This window comes from Pleurodeles waltl, chromosome 8 (assembly GCF_031143425.1).
Source record: "Pleurodeles waltl isolate 20211129_DDA chromosome 8, aPleWal1.hap1.20221129, whole genome shotgun sequence".
NCBI lineage: Eukaryota > Metazoa > Chordata > Amphibia > Caudata > Salamandridae > Pleurodeles > Pleurodeles waltl.
Window position 1 is genome coordinate 425,045,341 of NC_090447.1, and position 16,735 is coordinate 425,062,075.

At 43.8% G+C, this 16,735-nt stretch overlaps 1 protein-coding gene across 2 annotated transcripts in view; it reads right to left on the reverse strand.

The window, feature by feature from the left end:
- Positions 1 to 16,735, reverse strand: part of PPP2R3B (protein phosphatase 2 regulatory subunit B''beta) — a 396,604-nt gene that overhangs the window by 62,495 nt on the left and 317,374 nt on the right. For both annotated transcript variants that reach the window (XM_069204311.1, XM_069204312.1), the window contains exon 9: positions 12,434 to 12,523. In XM_069204311.1, the coding sequence (XP_069060412.1) occupies positions 12,434 to 12,523 (90 nt within the window). The remainder of the gene's footprint in view (positions 1 to 12,433; positions 12,524 to 16,735) is intronic.

The window sequence follows — 16,735 nt, forward strand, 5'->3', positions numbered from 1 at the left end:
GCATCAACTCCTTCTGCAACATCATCTGGGGCGATGACGTCATCGGCGCCGAACCTGCACTCTCAGCCGGATAGAAAGGTACAAACAGAGCCTGTTTGTACGGTGCCGGCGAACCCAAAGAGAAAGCTAATGGACCCGTGGGACCAGCCGGTGCCCCAGCAGGGGCCAAAGCCTTGTTGAAAATGCTAAACATAGCAATAAGGAACGCCGCTAGATCTGCTCTCGGAGTCGGGAAGGCAGGAAACCTCTGTTCATGTTGAGGCGCTTGGGTCACATCCGAAACTTACGTGAACAGCTTCTGAGCGAACAGAGTCGGAGGACTCGCCTACCTCAATCAACGATGGCGCCGGAGAAGGCTGAAGAGTGATAGATGGACTGACCTTCCATGCCATACGGCAGTGTCTTGGAGGGGACCAAGACCGATCTCTGGAAGAATGGCGTCAAGAATCATGCTGGTGCCGTTTCTAATGAGATCTCAAGGACTTGTGTGAAGAAGAGTCCCTCGCCATAGATCTTCAATGATCTTTGTGTCCCCCCTTAGCTTTTGCTAAGAAGAGCTTAGCCTCTCTTTCTTTTAAGGCCTTCGGGTTCATCCGCTGGCAAGACACGCACCCCTCCACGTCGTGGCCGAACTTAGGCACCACAAGCAGTCCTCGTGAGAATCTTGAGTGACATCCGACCCCGCCCACATGACAAGGCTTAAAACCTGATTTCTTTGGCTGAGACATTGTAACTAGTACAACAAGAACACCTTCGAAACAGTAGCTGTTCGAGAGCCATGAAAAACTGTTAGCGTCGAAGGTGTCGAAAAAAGGGAACTGACGTAAGCACACCGGTGTAGGAGGCTGGCCTGGCTTATAGTGGGTACCTTGTGGTACTTACACCCTGTGCCAGGTCCAGGTATCCCTTATTAGTAGAATAGAGGTGTTTCTAGCAGCTTAGGCTGATAGAGGTAGCTATGGCAAAGCTTAGGCTGAACTAGGAGACATGCAAAGCTCCTACTATAAGACTTATATTATATAGCACAATATCATAAGAAAACACAATACACAGAGTTACTAAAAATAAAGGTACTGTATTTTTATGACAATATGCCACAAGTATCTCAGTGAGTACCCTCAGTTAGAAGGTAAGTAATATACACAAGTTATATGTACACAAACCCAAAACAGGTAAGTAAGAGTAATAAATGTAATGCAAACAGTGTAGAATTACAATAGGATGCAATAGGTGTACATAGGTCTAGGGGCAACACAAACCATATACTCCAAAAGTGGAATGCGAATCATGAATGGACCCCAGACCTATGGGAGCTTGTAGAGGGTCGCTTGGACTGTAAGGAAACAGTTAGGGTGTCTAAGATACCTCACCCCAAGACCCTGAAAAGTAGGAGTAAAGTACACCTACTACCCCAAAAGGACACAATAGTCGTGAAAGGGGGATTCTGCAAGAACCACAAACACCAGCAAAGCACTGAAAACGGATTCCTGGACCTGAGGAGGGGTGGGGGTGGTGGGCCCAGGAGCCAGGAAACCCCGGATGAAGGTGCAAGGAAGCTGCCTCAGGATGGAAGAAGCTTAGGATTCTGCAACAACGAAGAGAGCTAGGAACTTTTCCTTTGGATGGAAGATGTCCCACGGCGTGCTGAAGGACGCAGAAATACTGCAAACAAGCCTTGCTAGCTGCAAGGGTCGCGGTAGAGGTTTTTGGCTGCTGCTGGGGACCAGGATGTCGCCCCTTGGAGGAGGAGACAGGGGGGGTGCTCAGCAACACAGAGAGCCCCCACAGAAGCAGGCAGCACCCGCAGAAGTACCGGAGCAGGCACTTAGAAGATTTGTGAACCGGAGCTGGCTCAGAGTCACAAAGGAGGGTCCGACGACGTCTGAGTCCAACTCGGAGGGTTGAGCACTGCAGGATGGAGTGCTGGGGACCCAGGCTAGGCCTTGCACGCAGGAATCCTTGGAGAAGTGCACTGAAGCAGGAGCAGCTGCAAATCACGCAGTACACAGGTTTGCAGTCTAGCGTGGGGAGGCAAGAACTTACCTCCACCAAACTTTGACTGAAGGATCACTGGACTGTGGGAGCCACTTGGATAGAGGTCCTGTGCTCCAGGGACCACGCTCGTCAGGATGAGAGGGGACCCAGAGGACCGGTGATACAGTATTTTGGTGCCTGCGTTAGCAGGGGGAATATTCCGTCGACCCACAGGAGATTTCTTCTTGGGTTCCAGTGCAGGGTGAAGGCAGATGACTCCCAGAGCATGCACCACCAGGAAACAGTCGAGAAAGCCGGCAGGATTAGGCACTACAATGTTGCTGGTAGTCGTCTTGCTACTTTGTTGCAGTTTTGCAGGCGTCCTGAAGCAGTCAGCGGTCGATACTTGGCAGAAGTCGAAGAGGGAAGTGCAGAGGAACTCTGGTGAGCTCTTGCATTCGCTATCTAAAGAATACCCCAGAGGAGAGACCCTAAATAGCCAGAAAAGGAGGTTTGGCTACCAAGAAAGGAGGATTGGCTACCAAGAAAGGTAAGAGCCTATCAGAGGGGGTCTCTGACATCACCTGCTGGCACTGGCCACTCAGAGCAGTCCAGTGTGCCCCCAACACCTCTGTTTCCAAGATGGCAGAGGTTTGGGACACACTGGGGGAGCTCTGGGCACCTCCCCTGGGAGGTACTGGTCAGGGGAGTGGTCACTCCCCTTTCCTTTGTCCAGTTACGTGCCAGAGCAGGGCTGGGGGATCCCTGAACCAGTGTAGACTGGCTTATGCAGAGATGGGCACCATCTGTGCCCATCAAAGCATTTCCAGAGGCTGGGGGAGGCTACTCCTCCCCAGCCCTTCACACCTATTTCCAAGTTTAGCAGTACCCGGGTTCTGTGCTAGAGACCCGGAGGATCATGGAATTGTCCCCACAATACCAAAATGGTATTGGGGTGACACTTCCATGATCTTAGACATGTTACATGGCCCTGTTCGGAGTTACCACTGTGACGCTATACATAGGTAGTGACCTATGTATAGTGCACATGTGTAATGGTGTCCCTGCACTCACAAAGTCCGGGGAATTTGCCCTGAACGATGTGGGGGCACCTTGGCTAGTGCCAGGGTGCCCACACACTAAGTAACTTGGCACCCAACCTTCACCAAGTGAGGGTTAGACATATAGGTGACTTATAAGTTACTTATGTGCAGTGAAAAATGGCTGTGAAATAACGTGGACGTTATTTCACTCAGGCTGCAGTGGCAGGCCTGTCTAGGAATTGCCTGAGCTCCCTATGGGTGGCAAAAGAAATGCTGCAGCCCATAGGGATCTCCTGGAACCCCAATACCCTGGGTACCTAAGTACCATATACAAGGGAATTATATGGGTGTACCAGTGTGCCAATGAGAATTGGTAAATTTAGTCACTAGCCTGCAGTGACAAATTCAGAAAGCAGAGAGAGCATAAACACTGAGGTTCTGGTTAGCAGATCCTCAGTGATACAGTTAGGCACCACACAGGGAACACATATAGGCCACAAACTTATGAGCACTGGGTTCCTGGCTAGCAGGATCCCAGTGACACATAACAAACACACTGACAACATAGGGTTTTCACTATGAGCACTGGGCCCTGGCTAGCAGGATCCCAGTGAGACAGTGAAAACACCCTGACATTCACTCACAAACAGGCCAAAAGTGGGGGTAAAAAGGTTAGAAAGAGGCATACTTCCTACAGCTGGAGAGGACTTCTTATTGCCACAATGACTTCAGACGGAGTCGCGTGCGGAGCCGTGCAACTGTGACATCCTCGTCAACGTGAAGGGCTGGGAAGAAAGATTCTGGTGAATGCTGGCGCACTGGGAGAATTGATAAGGTGAGGAATCCACAGGTAGTTGTATCCATCAGAAATAGTATTATATTACTTAAAAACGAAGATACAGTTTGTTACGTTACAGGGGAAGCAGAGATAGAAGAGGCTTTCATCTCCTTTTTTCGGAAATTGTATACGGAGGAGTCAGAGGCCACAGAGGATCAGATTAGGGTTTATCTAGGTGAAATTCCTCTCCCTGGTCTAGAAGAACCATTAAGGCAGGAGCTGGAAGAAAGGAAAGGAATGGAGGAACTTCACAAAGCTATAAAGACTCTAAAAGGGGGGAAATCACTTGACCTTGATGGCCTACCTAATGGAGTATATAAATCACTCATGGATGAGTTGTCCCCAGTTATGATGGAATTAATTAATGCGATTTTTCTGATGATCTATTGATGAAGACAACTTGGAATGAGGCTACTATTAGTTTAATCCTGAAGCCAAATAAAAATCCAGCACAATGCGAGTCCTATAGAACTATCTCACCACTAAATTCAGATTATAAAATCTACACTCATATTTTATAGAAAACACTTGGAGGGGTGATTGGCACATTGGTCCATGAAGCTGTTGGGTGCAAAAGATATCGCACTGCAGGATGACTCCCCCTTAGCGATCCTTACTATTGATGCTGCTAAAGCATTCGATCAGGTTAGTTGGCCTTTTTTTTTTTTTTTTTTTAACAGAGGGTCATGGAGGGATACAAGTTTGGGCATGTCTTCTCTAGAGCAATTGGGGCTTTATATAAGAATCTGGAGACTAGGATACTGATCAATGGTAATCTGTTTCCGCAATTTAAAATTGGACGAGGGACTCGCCAGGGCTGTCCACTGTCTCCCTATCTCTTTGATTTATACATCAAGCATTTGGCGATAATGATTGAACAAACTCAAATATAGTGCCCTTTCTATCAAGAGGCTGAGATAAAAAAGTGGCATTGTATGTGGATGATCTAATGTTATACACTAGCGATTTTGTGGGGTCTCTTCCAAATATTTTACATTATCTAAAGGAGTATGGCAGGGTGTATGGTTATTTGGTCAACCAACAGAAGACAGATTATGCGGCAGAATATCCCCTATGATAGCTCTCTGGTCAAGCATGAGATAAGATACTTGGGGGTGCAGATTGCAGGTAGTTTGGAGGAAGTTGCCTGGGTTCATTTAAATAAGGTTTGGGCAGCAACAAAGAAGCTGTTAAAAATATGGATTGCACTTCCACTTTCTCTCATTGGTAGATCAATTGTCTTGAAAATGATTATGCTGCTAAAGTTCACCTTCTTATTTAACACAATCCCCTTAGAATTTAAGTTGGCATGGTTTGAAAGGTTGCAGGGAGACCTGACCTCTTGTTTGGGCATCAAGGGGAGTTCGTATCACCTGGAAGAAACTATGTAGGAAAAAAGAGCAAGGGGGAATAGTAGCTCTGGACATTTATAAATATTACCTGGCATTTCAGCTAAAAAACACAAGAAGATTACTGAATGACAGCCTCAGTTTTACCCCTCTCTTTAGGGCCATGATTGGGCATCTCCTGGAGGCAGGGGATAATTTTTCATTTAAATTTGGTCACCTGAAATACTTCAAGAAAGTTAGACTAATCCTCAGAGCAGCCTGCAAGATGAGGTTTCAGATACGGCGAGCTCTAGGGATATCATATTATAGTTCTTTTGGGCCCATTTGGGACTCACCAGGTACCCCAGAATGTCTTCAAGATTAGCTATCTATTCCATTACGGGAGAGGGTGGTGGTGGATTGGGGCCAAATTATAGAAGGTCATGCTTTGATATCCTGGTCAATGTTCACGGTGCTAGTGGAGGGTAATGTCACCAAATTCAAATATTACAAGCAGCTGAGCTGGGCGATTATGCTACCGAAGGTAGGGCAAGGAGAGAATACCTGAGAGAAGATATGCCAGAGTCACACTTACTGCAAAGAGGTTGCCCTATGGTACTGGATGTTAACGGAGGCAGGAGAAGAACCTTTCCTTTTGTCAGTAAAGAAATGGGATAAGGATCTGGCATCATTGGCCATTGTCAATTTTTGGCAAGTATCTATGGCTACACTTTGGCTCACAGTAAAATCGGCTCTACTAAAGTAAAAACATCTGTTTTCAGTACATAGGGCATATTGGTCGCCGCAGAAGACAACCGCTCTGGGAAAGGTGAAGAAATATTGTTCCCGTTGCAACAAACAAAGGGCAGACGATATCTTTATGCTCTGGAGGTGTCCAAGGCTTGGGCGGTTTTCTATGGATGCGGGTAAGGTGCTTATGGATGTGATTAGCCCAGAAGTCCAGGTAAGCCTCTCGTTGGTAATATTTGGGGTGACTAAAGGGGAGGGGCAGGATCAGAATTTGGACAGACTTCGAAGATATATGCTGTTCGTGTTAATTCTTTTGACACAACAGGAGATATGCTTAAGTGGTCCCTCCCCCGTATACCAACCATACATGAGTGGGTTGCATTGGTGAATAAACTATATCACTTAGAAAAGAGTGGACTTCCGAGTAAGAGGAATACGTTTTGGTCACTCTGGGAGGAAAAGATCGACTAATCTGAATTGGGTTTGACTAGATAACTGCCTAGAAAAAGTTCAATGATTATGAGACCCTACAAGCCTCCGTGTGCACGAACCTGTTTGGAATGGGTGATCAAACTGCTCGGGTGCAGAGGCCACTGGCAGAGTTTGCTCATGCTTATGCGGCTCATGGACGAATGAGGAAGGACATAGAGCATATACCTCCTTTGGATGAGGTCTTTCTTCTACGTTTCAAACCTGCTGTCCCTTTAGCCCAGAAGGACATATTACGAGGACCAAAAAAAAAAAAAAAAAAGAGTGCATCAGTCTACCAATCTATTTCCATTTAAATATTTAACCTGTCTTACAGTAAAGCTTTCAATTAGGGCAAGAGGTAAAAATTATGATTTTTACAGCAGTTGAGGCTGGAAAAAGTCTGATAGAGGGCTTATGTATACTGAGAAATACCCATGCTTCCTTAAATGTGAGCCCTTTAGTCCTCATTGCAAGGAGGTTGAAGTCATCTGCGGGGAGACCCTCAAAGCCCCATACATAAATTTGGCGATCATGAGTATCTGTCCTTGTATGGGAAATAACCTGTGGACCCACATTTACTGGCTCCAAATCTGCATGGAGGGTCACCATTCTGAGGGGTAATAAGCTTACAGTTATGCCCTACGCAAGGCAGGTGGTGAATGGAAGCAGTTGTGAGGTGTCAGACCACAGTGTATTCTAGTACCGTGGAACAAAGGATGCAGCCGGGCAGGACATAACTGAGCAGAACAGTATCCCACTCCAGAATACCACTCTGCCCAAAATATAATTAAGGTTGTATTATAAATATGTTAAGTCTGGTTGCAACTCCTTTTCATTTCCTTTACTTCAGATGCAATAAACTTTGGGTGAATAAGTGAGGAGCACAGTGAGGCTCACCAGCTTACGACACGTGCCAAAAAGTGAGAGAAAAAGCAGTGTTTTGCATGCGCAAGAGGTGGAGAAGTTAACGTTGCACCCGCAGATGCCTCCATGCATACACAAGACTCGGGCTTGCATCCGATGTCCGCAAATGGCAAAAACACTATGCATGGAATCACTGGGGCAGCACAAGCTTCTCTGCTTGCCACAGGCTACAAAGCCAGCCACGTCCACATCTGTGCGACGCTCAAACTGCACGCTTTACGATCGAAGTCTCGCAGGCAGCTGACTTGTTATATGATTGCACACAGGGAAGTAAGCTTGGCGTAGGGATTTCAGTTAACATAAAAGCGGCCATAGATGGAAGAAGTAGATCTGGCATGGGGGCAGCCATGCTGTAAGGACCACTAGAGCTGCTGAAGAGAACGAGCTAAAACAAGTGCCACCTCGTAACAAAAGGGAGCACTAGCGTGGGTCCTTGCTTTGGGGGGGGGGGGGGGGGGGGGGGGGGAGGACTGGTCAGTGCGTGTTGCCCCGGGGGGGACTGTTAAGTTCTGAAACCAAAGTGGATGAACACGGTACTTGGGCTCTGGGATGCTGATAACAGCAAACAAACGAGGAACAAGCACTCGTAAACGGAAGAAAATAGTGTGACAGCCAACAGAAACTGAGTGAATGTAAGTGGCAAACACAGAAACCAATGAAAGCAAAGGAAAGAAAGATTTAAATTAAATACAATAGTTTTCACAAGCACAGCGCAAGCGCTGTACAGGCGAAACCTAAAAATAAGCCATAGAAGCATCTGTTGTGCAACAAACTAGGCGAGGTGACGGTGCTTCCCCTGTAGTCCCTCAATGCGAAGGTCCTTGTAGGTACCTTTACTTTTCAATACGTCAAGACAGAGTGGAACTAAAGGTGACTCATAGGAATACATTGTTTTTGTTAGACCTTTTCTTTAGAATACAGATTGTTTGTTATTGTATTACTTCGATTATGGGGGGCTCTTTAAAAGTGCCACTTTGCTCTGTACAGTATGCGGACGTTGTGCTGCGTTTATTTCGTCACCTGCGCTGCAGCACCTAATTAAAGAAAACGTTTTTCAGTTGAAGGTGGTGAAATACCGATGGGCAGGGTGGGGAGGGCGGCAGGGGTACGTGAGGTTTTCCCCCTGTAAATCAGAAAAAAACAACAACAAAAAACCCACAATCAACACATGGAAAACACCAGTCTCACGAGTATGCCAGTGTTTGCCCTGCGGAAAAATTACTGCACATCACTCTGTACAACATTCTGACTCGCATGACAACCACGCAGAAACATGAGATGGAAAGTCAAACACGACTATCTGGGCATTAGTGCATATGAACAGACACTGACTGAGAGAATGATTTCCCTAATTTTATGTCAAATTAAGAGACTACTCAATAAGCAAAGGAACCCTTTAGAATACGGTCTGCCAAGGAAAAGACTGCCCTATACAAAGAAAAGCCACCAGTGATGTACAGGATTTCACAAAGTTCTGACTCTTCATATTGCCATTTGCCATCTCCAAGACCAAAGTCTTTAAAGCAATGAAGGGATGCAATCCCCAAAATCGGCATCTCTTTTGTCCAAGTGCTGTCAGGCAAGTCTGCACCAGAGTATAGTTTGTAGTCCTAACGGAGACACAAAAAATGCTTTAAAAAAAGAGCTACAAAAAAGCTTGATGTCATGGACCAGGCTGTTAATGGAAGAGGTCAGACGAACAACTCCTGTTAACCAAAATGAATGAAGTGATTGAGGCTTCAGTCCACTAAGATGCTTTTCCAGTGAATCCGGAAGAGCACTATTGGTAGCAGAAGTGGAAATAAAGGAGTAACAGTTTGTTGACACTGAAACTGCTTTTGATGTAGTTGTTCTTCACAGGACTCTCTGGATTAAGGTGTTTCAAAACTTCGAGTTCCTTGGAGTTTCGATGCCCAAGTGTATTAGTCAGTGGTCTGGAGTCTTTGCACAGTAATTAAGTTAGAAGGCTATTTGGGAGCTTTATGGTAGTAGCAACCAAAGGACGGACAGCAATGTTGTTTAGTATGGTTTCATGTGGCTTATTTACAGATGGCTTTTCAAGCTCTGAAACCATTGCCTAGTCTTGAACCAGTGTGACTGTGAGAAATTGATTTGTTGATTGAGCGGGGGGTTAATCCTGCTCAAGCAATAGCCACAATCTCTGTCCGGGAAAACAATGCAAGTCACTAAATTAACCTGTGCTTAACAAACCGGTCAAAATGGCACACAAGACGTCAGGCTTAACGTGGAGGCAACGTGTGAAGTATTATTATGCAGCACATAAATGGCAATGAGGTGAAAACAACTCAAGAAAAAATCCACACCAATTTGGAAAAAAAGAGTACATTTTCTTCGACACCAAAACAAAAACAAAATTCCAATCAGTAGAACTGGAGTTATGCATTTTTTAGCATTAAGGTAAAAACCAGCACCTAAAAGATCAATGTGCCAACCACGGACATCTAGTTGCACAAGACAGAGTCAAAGTCAAAAGATATGGCAGATTGCAATGGAGCATGGGTCAGATGCAAAAGTGGACTGGCCCTTGGTCAGCGCTTACCTTTGGACTTAGAAGAAATTTCAGCAAAATCATCTGAGAAGGTAAAGTTTCAGTGGGCCAAAGTTGCAGAAAGTGTTCTAGAAGGAGGCATTGTCGTGGGGGAGCCGCTGGACTAAGTCGCCTTGAAAGCTTCCACTTTTGAACTTATGGTCTGATTTAGAATTCGACAGACGGGATACTCCGTCACAATGGTGACGGATACTCCGTCACAATGGTGACGGATACCCCGTCAGCAGAAATATAAATTCCATTAATTCCTAGGGGGTTCATATTTTGGTGGACGGGAAATCCGTCACCATTGGAGTAACCCGTCCGTCGAAATCTAAATCTAAATCAGGCCCTGAGTTTAGGACTCACTCATGCCATGTGCGGGTACAAGATGGTTGGAGCCTTTTTTGCCCCTGAGGCTTTGGCCAGGAGGCCAAGCCAACTAGCCCTTGGAGTCACTCTGATAGCCCTTGGTTCAAGAAGTTGAACCGGACTCAAGCAGCAGGTCAGGCCTCTGAGGGTTTAGTGCAGGTTTCAGGCAGCAGAGGAGTAATTCCAGGTGCAGCAAAGCAGTCCTCTGAAGTACATAGCAGGCCATAGCAGCAGGCAGTCCTCAGAGTCCTTTTGCAGGTCCAGAAAGAGAACAGAAGAGAGGGTATGAGTTTCCTATTTTAATACCTTCGGCCTTCTTTGAAGTAGGAGAAGTTTCTAGAGAATCACTTTGAAGTGCATGGAGTTTCTTACCTCCCCTGCAATAGCTCCAGCCTGGCTGCCTCAGCAATGAAGTGGTGTGAAGTTGGGGCACAGTCTATTGCTCTGCAAGTGGGGCTGTGCCCGGCTCCACCCTGCCATACTGCCAGTGATGACCTATCCAAGGACTCATAATCCCTCTTTTGTGTGGCTTTCTGCGAGGAATAAACAAAGTCCAACTGTGAATTAACCCAGTCATGATCTAAGAACAGGTTGCCGGCACCAAAAGGTAAGGGCAGGAAAACAGCAACTATCTAAACGTGGCATTTTCAGACTTGTGACTTTAAATCTGACTTTACCATTAAAGATGATTTTAAATTAAAAATTCTTAGACACCAAACAAGAAAGTCCTACTTGCTCCCAATCAAAAGTTAGCACGTTGTAAATGTAATAAGGCAACCCAAGGTTATCCTATGGTAGAGGCAGGCCTCACAGAAGCGAAAAACATATTTAGGAGATTTCCACAACCAGGACATATTAAACTTAAAAGTACATGTCTAACCTTTTGATTAAAATGCACTCTGACCTATGAGCTGCACAGGGCCTACCTTGGGGGTAAATTATAGATATTAATAAAAGGGAAGTCTAAGGGTTGGCAAGGAGGTTATTTTGCCAAGTTGAAACAGCAGTTTAAAACTGCATTCGGGCTGCAACAGCAGGCACGGGACATGTTTAAGGAGCTACTTAAGTGGGTGACACAATACATGCTGCGGCCCCACTAGTAGTATTTAATTTACAGGCCCTGGGTATATAGTATATCACTTAACAAGAGCCTTTTTAAATATGCCAATCAGGGGTAAACCAATTCTACAATGTTTTAGGGAGTGGGAACAAGCACTTTGTGCACTTTACCACTGCTAATCAGTGGTGGAGTCTTTAGGCCAACAAAAACAAATCTGGCAAAAATAGGAGGAGTGAAGTCAAAAAGTCGGGGAGGGGGGACCCTGCAGAGAGGGCCACGTCCCACAGTGGCATGCTGTAATGGACGCCAGTGTTTGGCCTCAAGAGCTCCACAATTTGAGTTCCAGTGGTATCTCGTAACATAACTTTGGAAATTAAGGCTTCAGGACTGGGCCTGAAATTAATCTCAAGGTTTTCACAAGTGGGGTGGTTTTCCTACCAATTAGAAGAGAAAAAAGGATACCTGGAAAAGGCCTACCTAAAACACTATTTACTATACTTTTGCTTCTGTGCTTGAACTCCTTTGGCGGTTTCAGACTTTGAAGACCGCTTCCACCAATGAAAATGTTTTTGAAGTGCTTCCCTGGGAAAAAACACTGACATGAAATGAGGGTGTACATGTTGTGGTCCAATCCCAAGCACAGAAAGCACACTGGTGATGGTTAAGATCAGAAAACTCATCTGTAGAAAGCAACACCCTCCACACAGGCAGCAGCCTAAAATCAACAGCAAGGAAGTTTATCAGTCTTAATGAAACTGCCTATGAAAAACACTGAAATGCTCAAGGGAAAAAGAGGGAAAAAAAGGAGGAAATTCAATTGGTTATGTTAAAAGTCACTGCTGGACTTGGACCATAAACGTCTGGAAAACAGACTGGAGTTTGTGGAATACAGTGTATAAGTTTGTACCCAGGGCTTCCAAACTGCTTTCACACTATGCCAAAAGGGATAGAGCCCATTACCCACTAGCATGAACATCTTATCAGAGCTATTTTAAACATCATATTTCAGGAAAGGTTATGTACACATACTTTTTTTCTCTTCTCAACAGATTTGATTACTACATGGAAAACAATGACTAAGCAACGATAATATTCACAAGAGCAGTTTGAAGTAACATACAGTACCTTGTGGGAGTTCTTTTATCCTCTTCAGATATCAAAAACCATACAAAATCAACATAATTAAGTTTGCCTTCTTTTAGTGCCTTCTTGCCCCTTCAAATGAATTAGAAATGAAAGGTTCATTATTTTAAGCAACAATGTAATAGAATCGCCTGCAAATTCCAAGATGAATAACATTCTGGCAATATCCCTAAATGCAAAGGTTAAGAGGTGAGAGGGTTACTTATGAAAACCTATCCAAACAAACACATGTTTATGGTAGGTATGGTTAGAAACCGCAATTAAAGGTTATGGTTTTGGAGCACACTACCTATTCACCTCTATGGTTACTAGCAGAGTCCAGGTTGGTCCTCAGCATGAAGAATAGTCAAGGTAAAACTCAGAGCACCTTGCTGGGCTATACATAACACCACCTCCTTTCCCATTTCAGACTCTCATGTATGATTTTCTGGGTGCTGTGTCCAAGTATTAGTAATGTGCAACTTTGAGATTAAACATTTGAAGAAGCCAGGGAAAAGCAGATAAATATTTGTCCTACAGTCATATATTGCAAAAATGTTTCACCCAAAATTATGAACAAATGAGACTGCTAAACAATTTCCAGTAATAAAATTAAAACCTATCAATAAAATTGTTACCTGTAACAACCGTTCGGTTATGACAAATTTGCCCATTAAAACACTGGCTTTATCAAACAACTGGGATTCTAACAATACTGCAAGGCTGTTAATGCACAACTATGATCAGAAAGGTAACAACCCTTTTTTACTCATTTTTAAAAGAAAGGATTACATAGCCTAATCGCAGGAGCAGATTAATGTTATTTTTATTCGGAGTACTATAAAAATCGATCTTGCACACTTGATATAATGAACTGATGAAATGCACAATGAGTACAATAAGCGTAAACTGGGATAAAAAAGGCAAACTTGTTGATTTTCAGGATAAGGGAAGGAAGCTGCTGCTGCTGAAAAGGACATCTACAACACACTTTGATTTATTTTTTTGGGGTTTTGCGATCCTTAAGTTAGAGGTAAACTACCTAAATTTTATTCCAAATATGGAGCATGAATGAGGATACGATCTTCATAATGGTACAACCTCACATACAGCACAGCTTGAATTTAATAATCAGGTCTAGTGGAAAATGGTGCTCAGGGCCAAAATCAAGGCAACATTATCATATAATCTAGTTCCCAACAATATGTGGGTGCAACATGCAAAGTTGATTTCAGAAGCTACAAGGGAAACTTGTGCACTAAACCTTACTGGGCTGATCTACATTTATGCACATGACTGAAAAATGGTACTATGGCGATTAGCAGTGGTAGCATTTTATGACACACGTGCATACAGGTAAAGGTCTAAAGATCTAGGAAGAGGCACAATCGGGAGAAGTGAATCCAATCTAATGCCAGGGCAGAAAGCTACGGTTGGTTAGAAGACTTACTAGATGAAAGTTGACTGTCTCACACTCCAAGATCACATCAGTGCTAACATCTCCTGCATGACTACCAGTCAGCCTTTAGATCGTGTAGCAGCAGCACCAAGACAGCTAACTTACACTTTGTAGATGATGCCCTTTTGATCATGGATAAAGCTGACCCCATCCTCCTAATTTAGCTGCCTTTGAAACAGTCAGCCATCCCACCCTCACACACACCCTTACTTGATCGGTTCACTTGTAATGTCCTTCACTGGTTCTTCTCATACCACTCCAACCAATAAGAGTTTGTTCACATGGGCCCCTCTGGGTCACAAAAGATCCCTGACACTTGTAGAGTCCCCCAGGTTCCTATACTTACACCGGTCATCTTCAGCCTTCACATGGAGCTGCATGGTGCTCTACTTACAGATAACATCAATATTCATTTTCTGTACGGTTACTGGTAATGAAATGCGAAACCAAAGAGGGATTCTCAAATTCACATCTAATCCAAGTTTTATGCTGAATGATGCAGGTTTTAATCACCTGAGCAGCTTGCCCAGTGTAAACTAAAACACATTTAAAAAAGGTAGAAACGCTGTTGACAATCTTTCAGCAAATATATGGATTACATTTATGTCATGATGTACAATTTGAAATATTATGATAGCGATTCACGCATAAATTCTATAAATTATTATCCATTCGCTCTTCAAGAAACGTCCATGTGTTTCATTTTGTGCTGTTCGCTGTCCCTTCACAAGAACTATGTACTAAACACACACTGTGATGCTGTGCTTTAAATTGTGTTAAACATATATAGGTATTTGTTTTTACAAATTTGGTGCCATGCTGTTTTTCTTCTTTTCATTATAATTATTTATCGTACATTTCTCTCTCTTTTCTACTGCTAGCTTTTGAGACAATGTGTATGATACTTCAATTTACCCAGGTCTCATTTGGGTTTATGGGTTACTCCTGTTGTTCCTTTTAATATGTTGTGTATAAAAGGCACTGGCATCTACCTTAATGCCTTACATTGTTGCCTTGGGCTAATTTTACTACTTACTACTCTTACTTGTGAAATCTATGATGCCACCCACTACCAACGGTTGTCTGGTTTGATCAGCTATGTCTGTACAAATAATGTGACAAGGCTGGCATAACTGAATGATCTCTAAGGACATTTCCTTTAGTTAAACTATCTCCAGGTACAACATTGATGAAGGAGTGAGATACATACCTATATCACTCTGGCAAAGCAGACTGTAGATGTTTAACTTTTAGTTCACTGGTTTGTTTAAAAATACTATCCACCTTGAATAAGAAACCCTAGGCTACTATAGTTTTCTAAAACGCATGCTCTAACTGATATTAATAGTTTGGAAACTTCAATAGAAATCTTATATATGCAGCTTTTCAAACTACACATTCAGATTTACATTCTTTTTACTTTAACCTAACAACCTCTTACATTCAAAGTTAATATTGATATTGAACACCAACATTTTTGTATTATAGTAATTTTATTTGTGTATGTTAGAAATAAGGGGGAGACTGACATACCGTACTGATTTGCTTTTAACCGCCTTCAACCCTTTAAATATTGTTTTAGCTTGTCCCTCCTCAAGTACGCTTCTGACATCATGAATATACAACTGGCCCCTGTTTGATGCACCTATGAATATTTCGGAACAAGTCCTTTGTTATTCCAGTCTATTTTGTCATTCAGAAAAGGCACCAAAGAAGTAGATGTTGTGTGTTTGAAAAAACCCTCCCTCAGTTACAGGGCATAAGTCTCTTAAACAAGCATACACCAAGATCTTTCTTATTGCTGTGCGAACGCCATGCCATTGTGTCCTTCAAACCTTAACCTTATAATGGCAATCAATAACAATCTCTATGAAAGAAGCAACATTTCTTCAACAAACTTTCCCATAACGGCCTGGTGTTTGAATAGTACTTAAGAAAAAAACAAAACTCAAGGAAGACAGAGTGAAGAATATGATCTATACTAGACCAAAGTTATAGGTTTGCCAATTTCCATTACAGTAGAAATTAAATCATACATTGGAAACAGCCATATCTTGTACAATGTGTTAATAAATATCTTTACAATACAAGATCGGAGGAGTCGTGGGGAATTAAATGGGTTTCACTTTACTGTTTGAGGCCTGAACCACTCTCGGGAGCAGGATATTTGGTAAGAAGAGCAGAGTTACCAGGACCTATCCTGTACCGCTTGACCACCTGCTTCTTTACTGGTAGACAGGAAAAAAGATTTGACCAAGTGAGTCATCAAGATATCTGTAGGAGCCTTGTTAAAACAGAGCAAGGGCTCAGAAGTAGCTGGTCCAGGTTGCAACATTTTGGCGAGGATGTTTGTTTGGGTCTTGACTGAGGGCAGCTGCAACCTCAGCTGTACCCACACCACTACCACAAAGGTGGTGTTTTTTTTCCACATTGGTGAACCAAGTGGTGAGTCTAGCCCTGCCTCAGAAGAGGTGTCAAAGCAACTGGCCTTTTAAAGTTGCTCTCAGTACCCTCGTGTTATGGCTTCAAGGTGGAAGAAACCAGCACAGTTGCCGGAGAGGAAGCTTGTAGAAGTGATGGTAATGGGCCCAAAACTGGCCCTGAGGGGTCAGAAGGCACAGAGGACGGATTCCCCTGCGGTAACCAGATGAAAGTGGGACGCAACTTCTTGTGTTTGGGGACATACAGCTTCAACATCTGGCCCTAGGTTACCTTTAGGTGCATGATGACACATTGTTAGTATTGCTGGGTCATGGCCTGACCCCAGGCACCAGAGACGCATCTTGTGCAGGTCCATGACCGATATCTGTTTTATGAAGTCGCAGCACAGTTTGAAATGTGTAGTT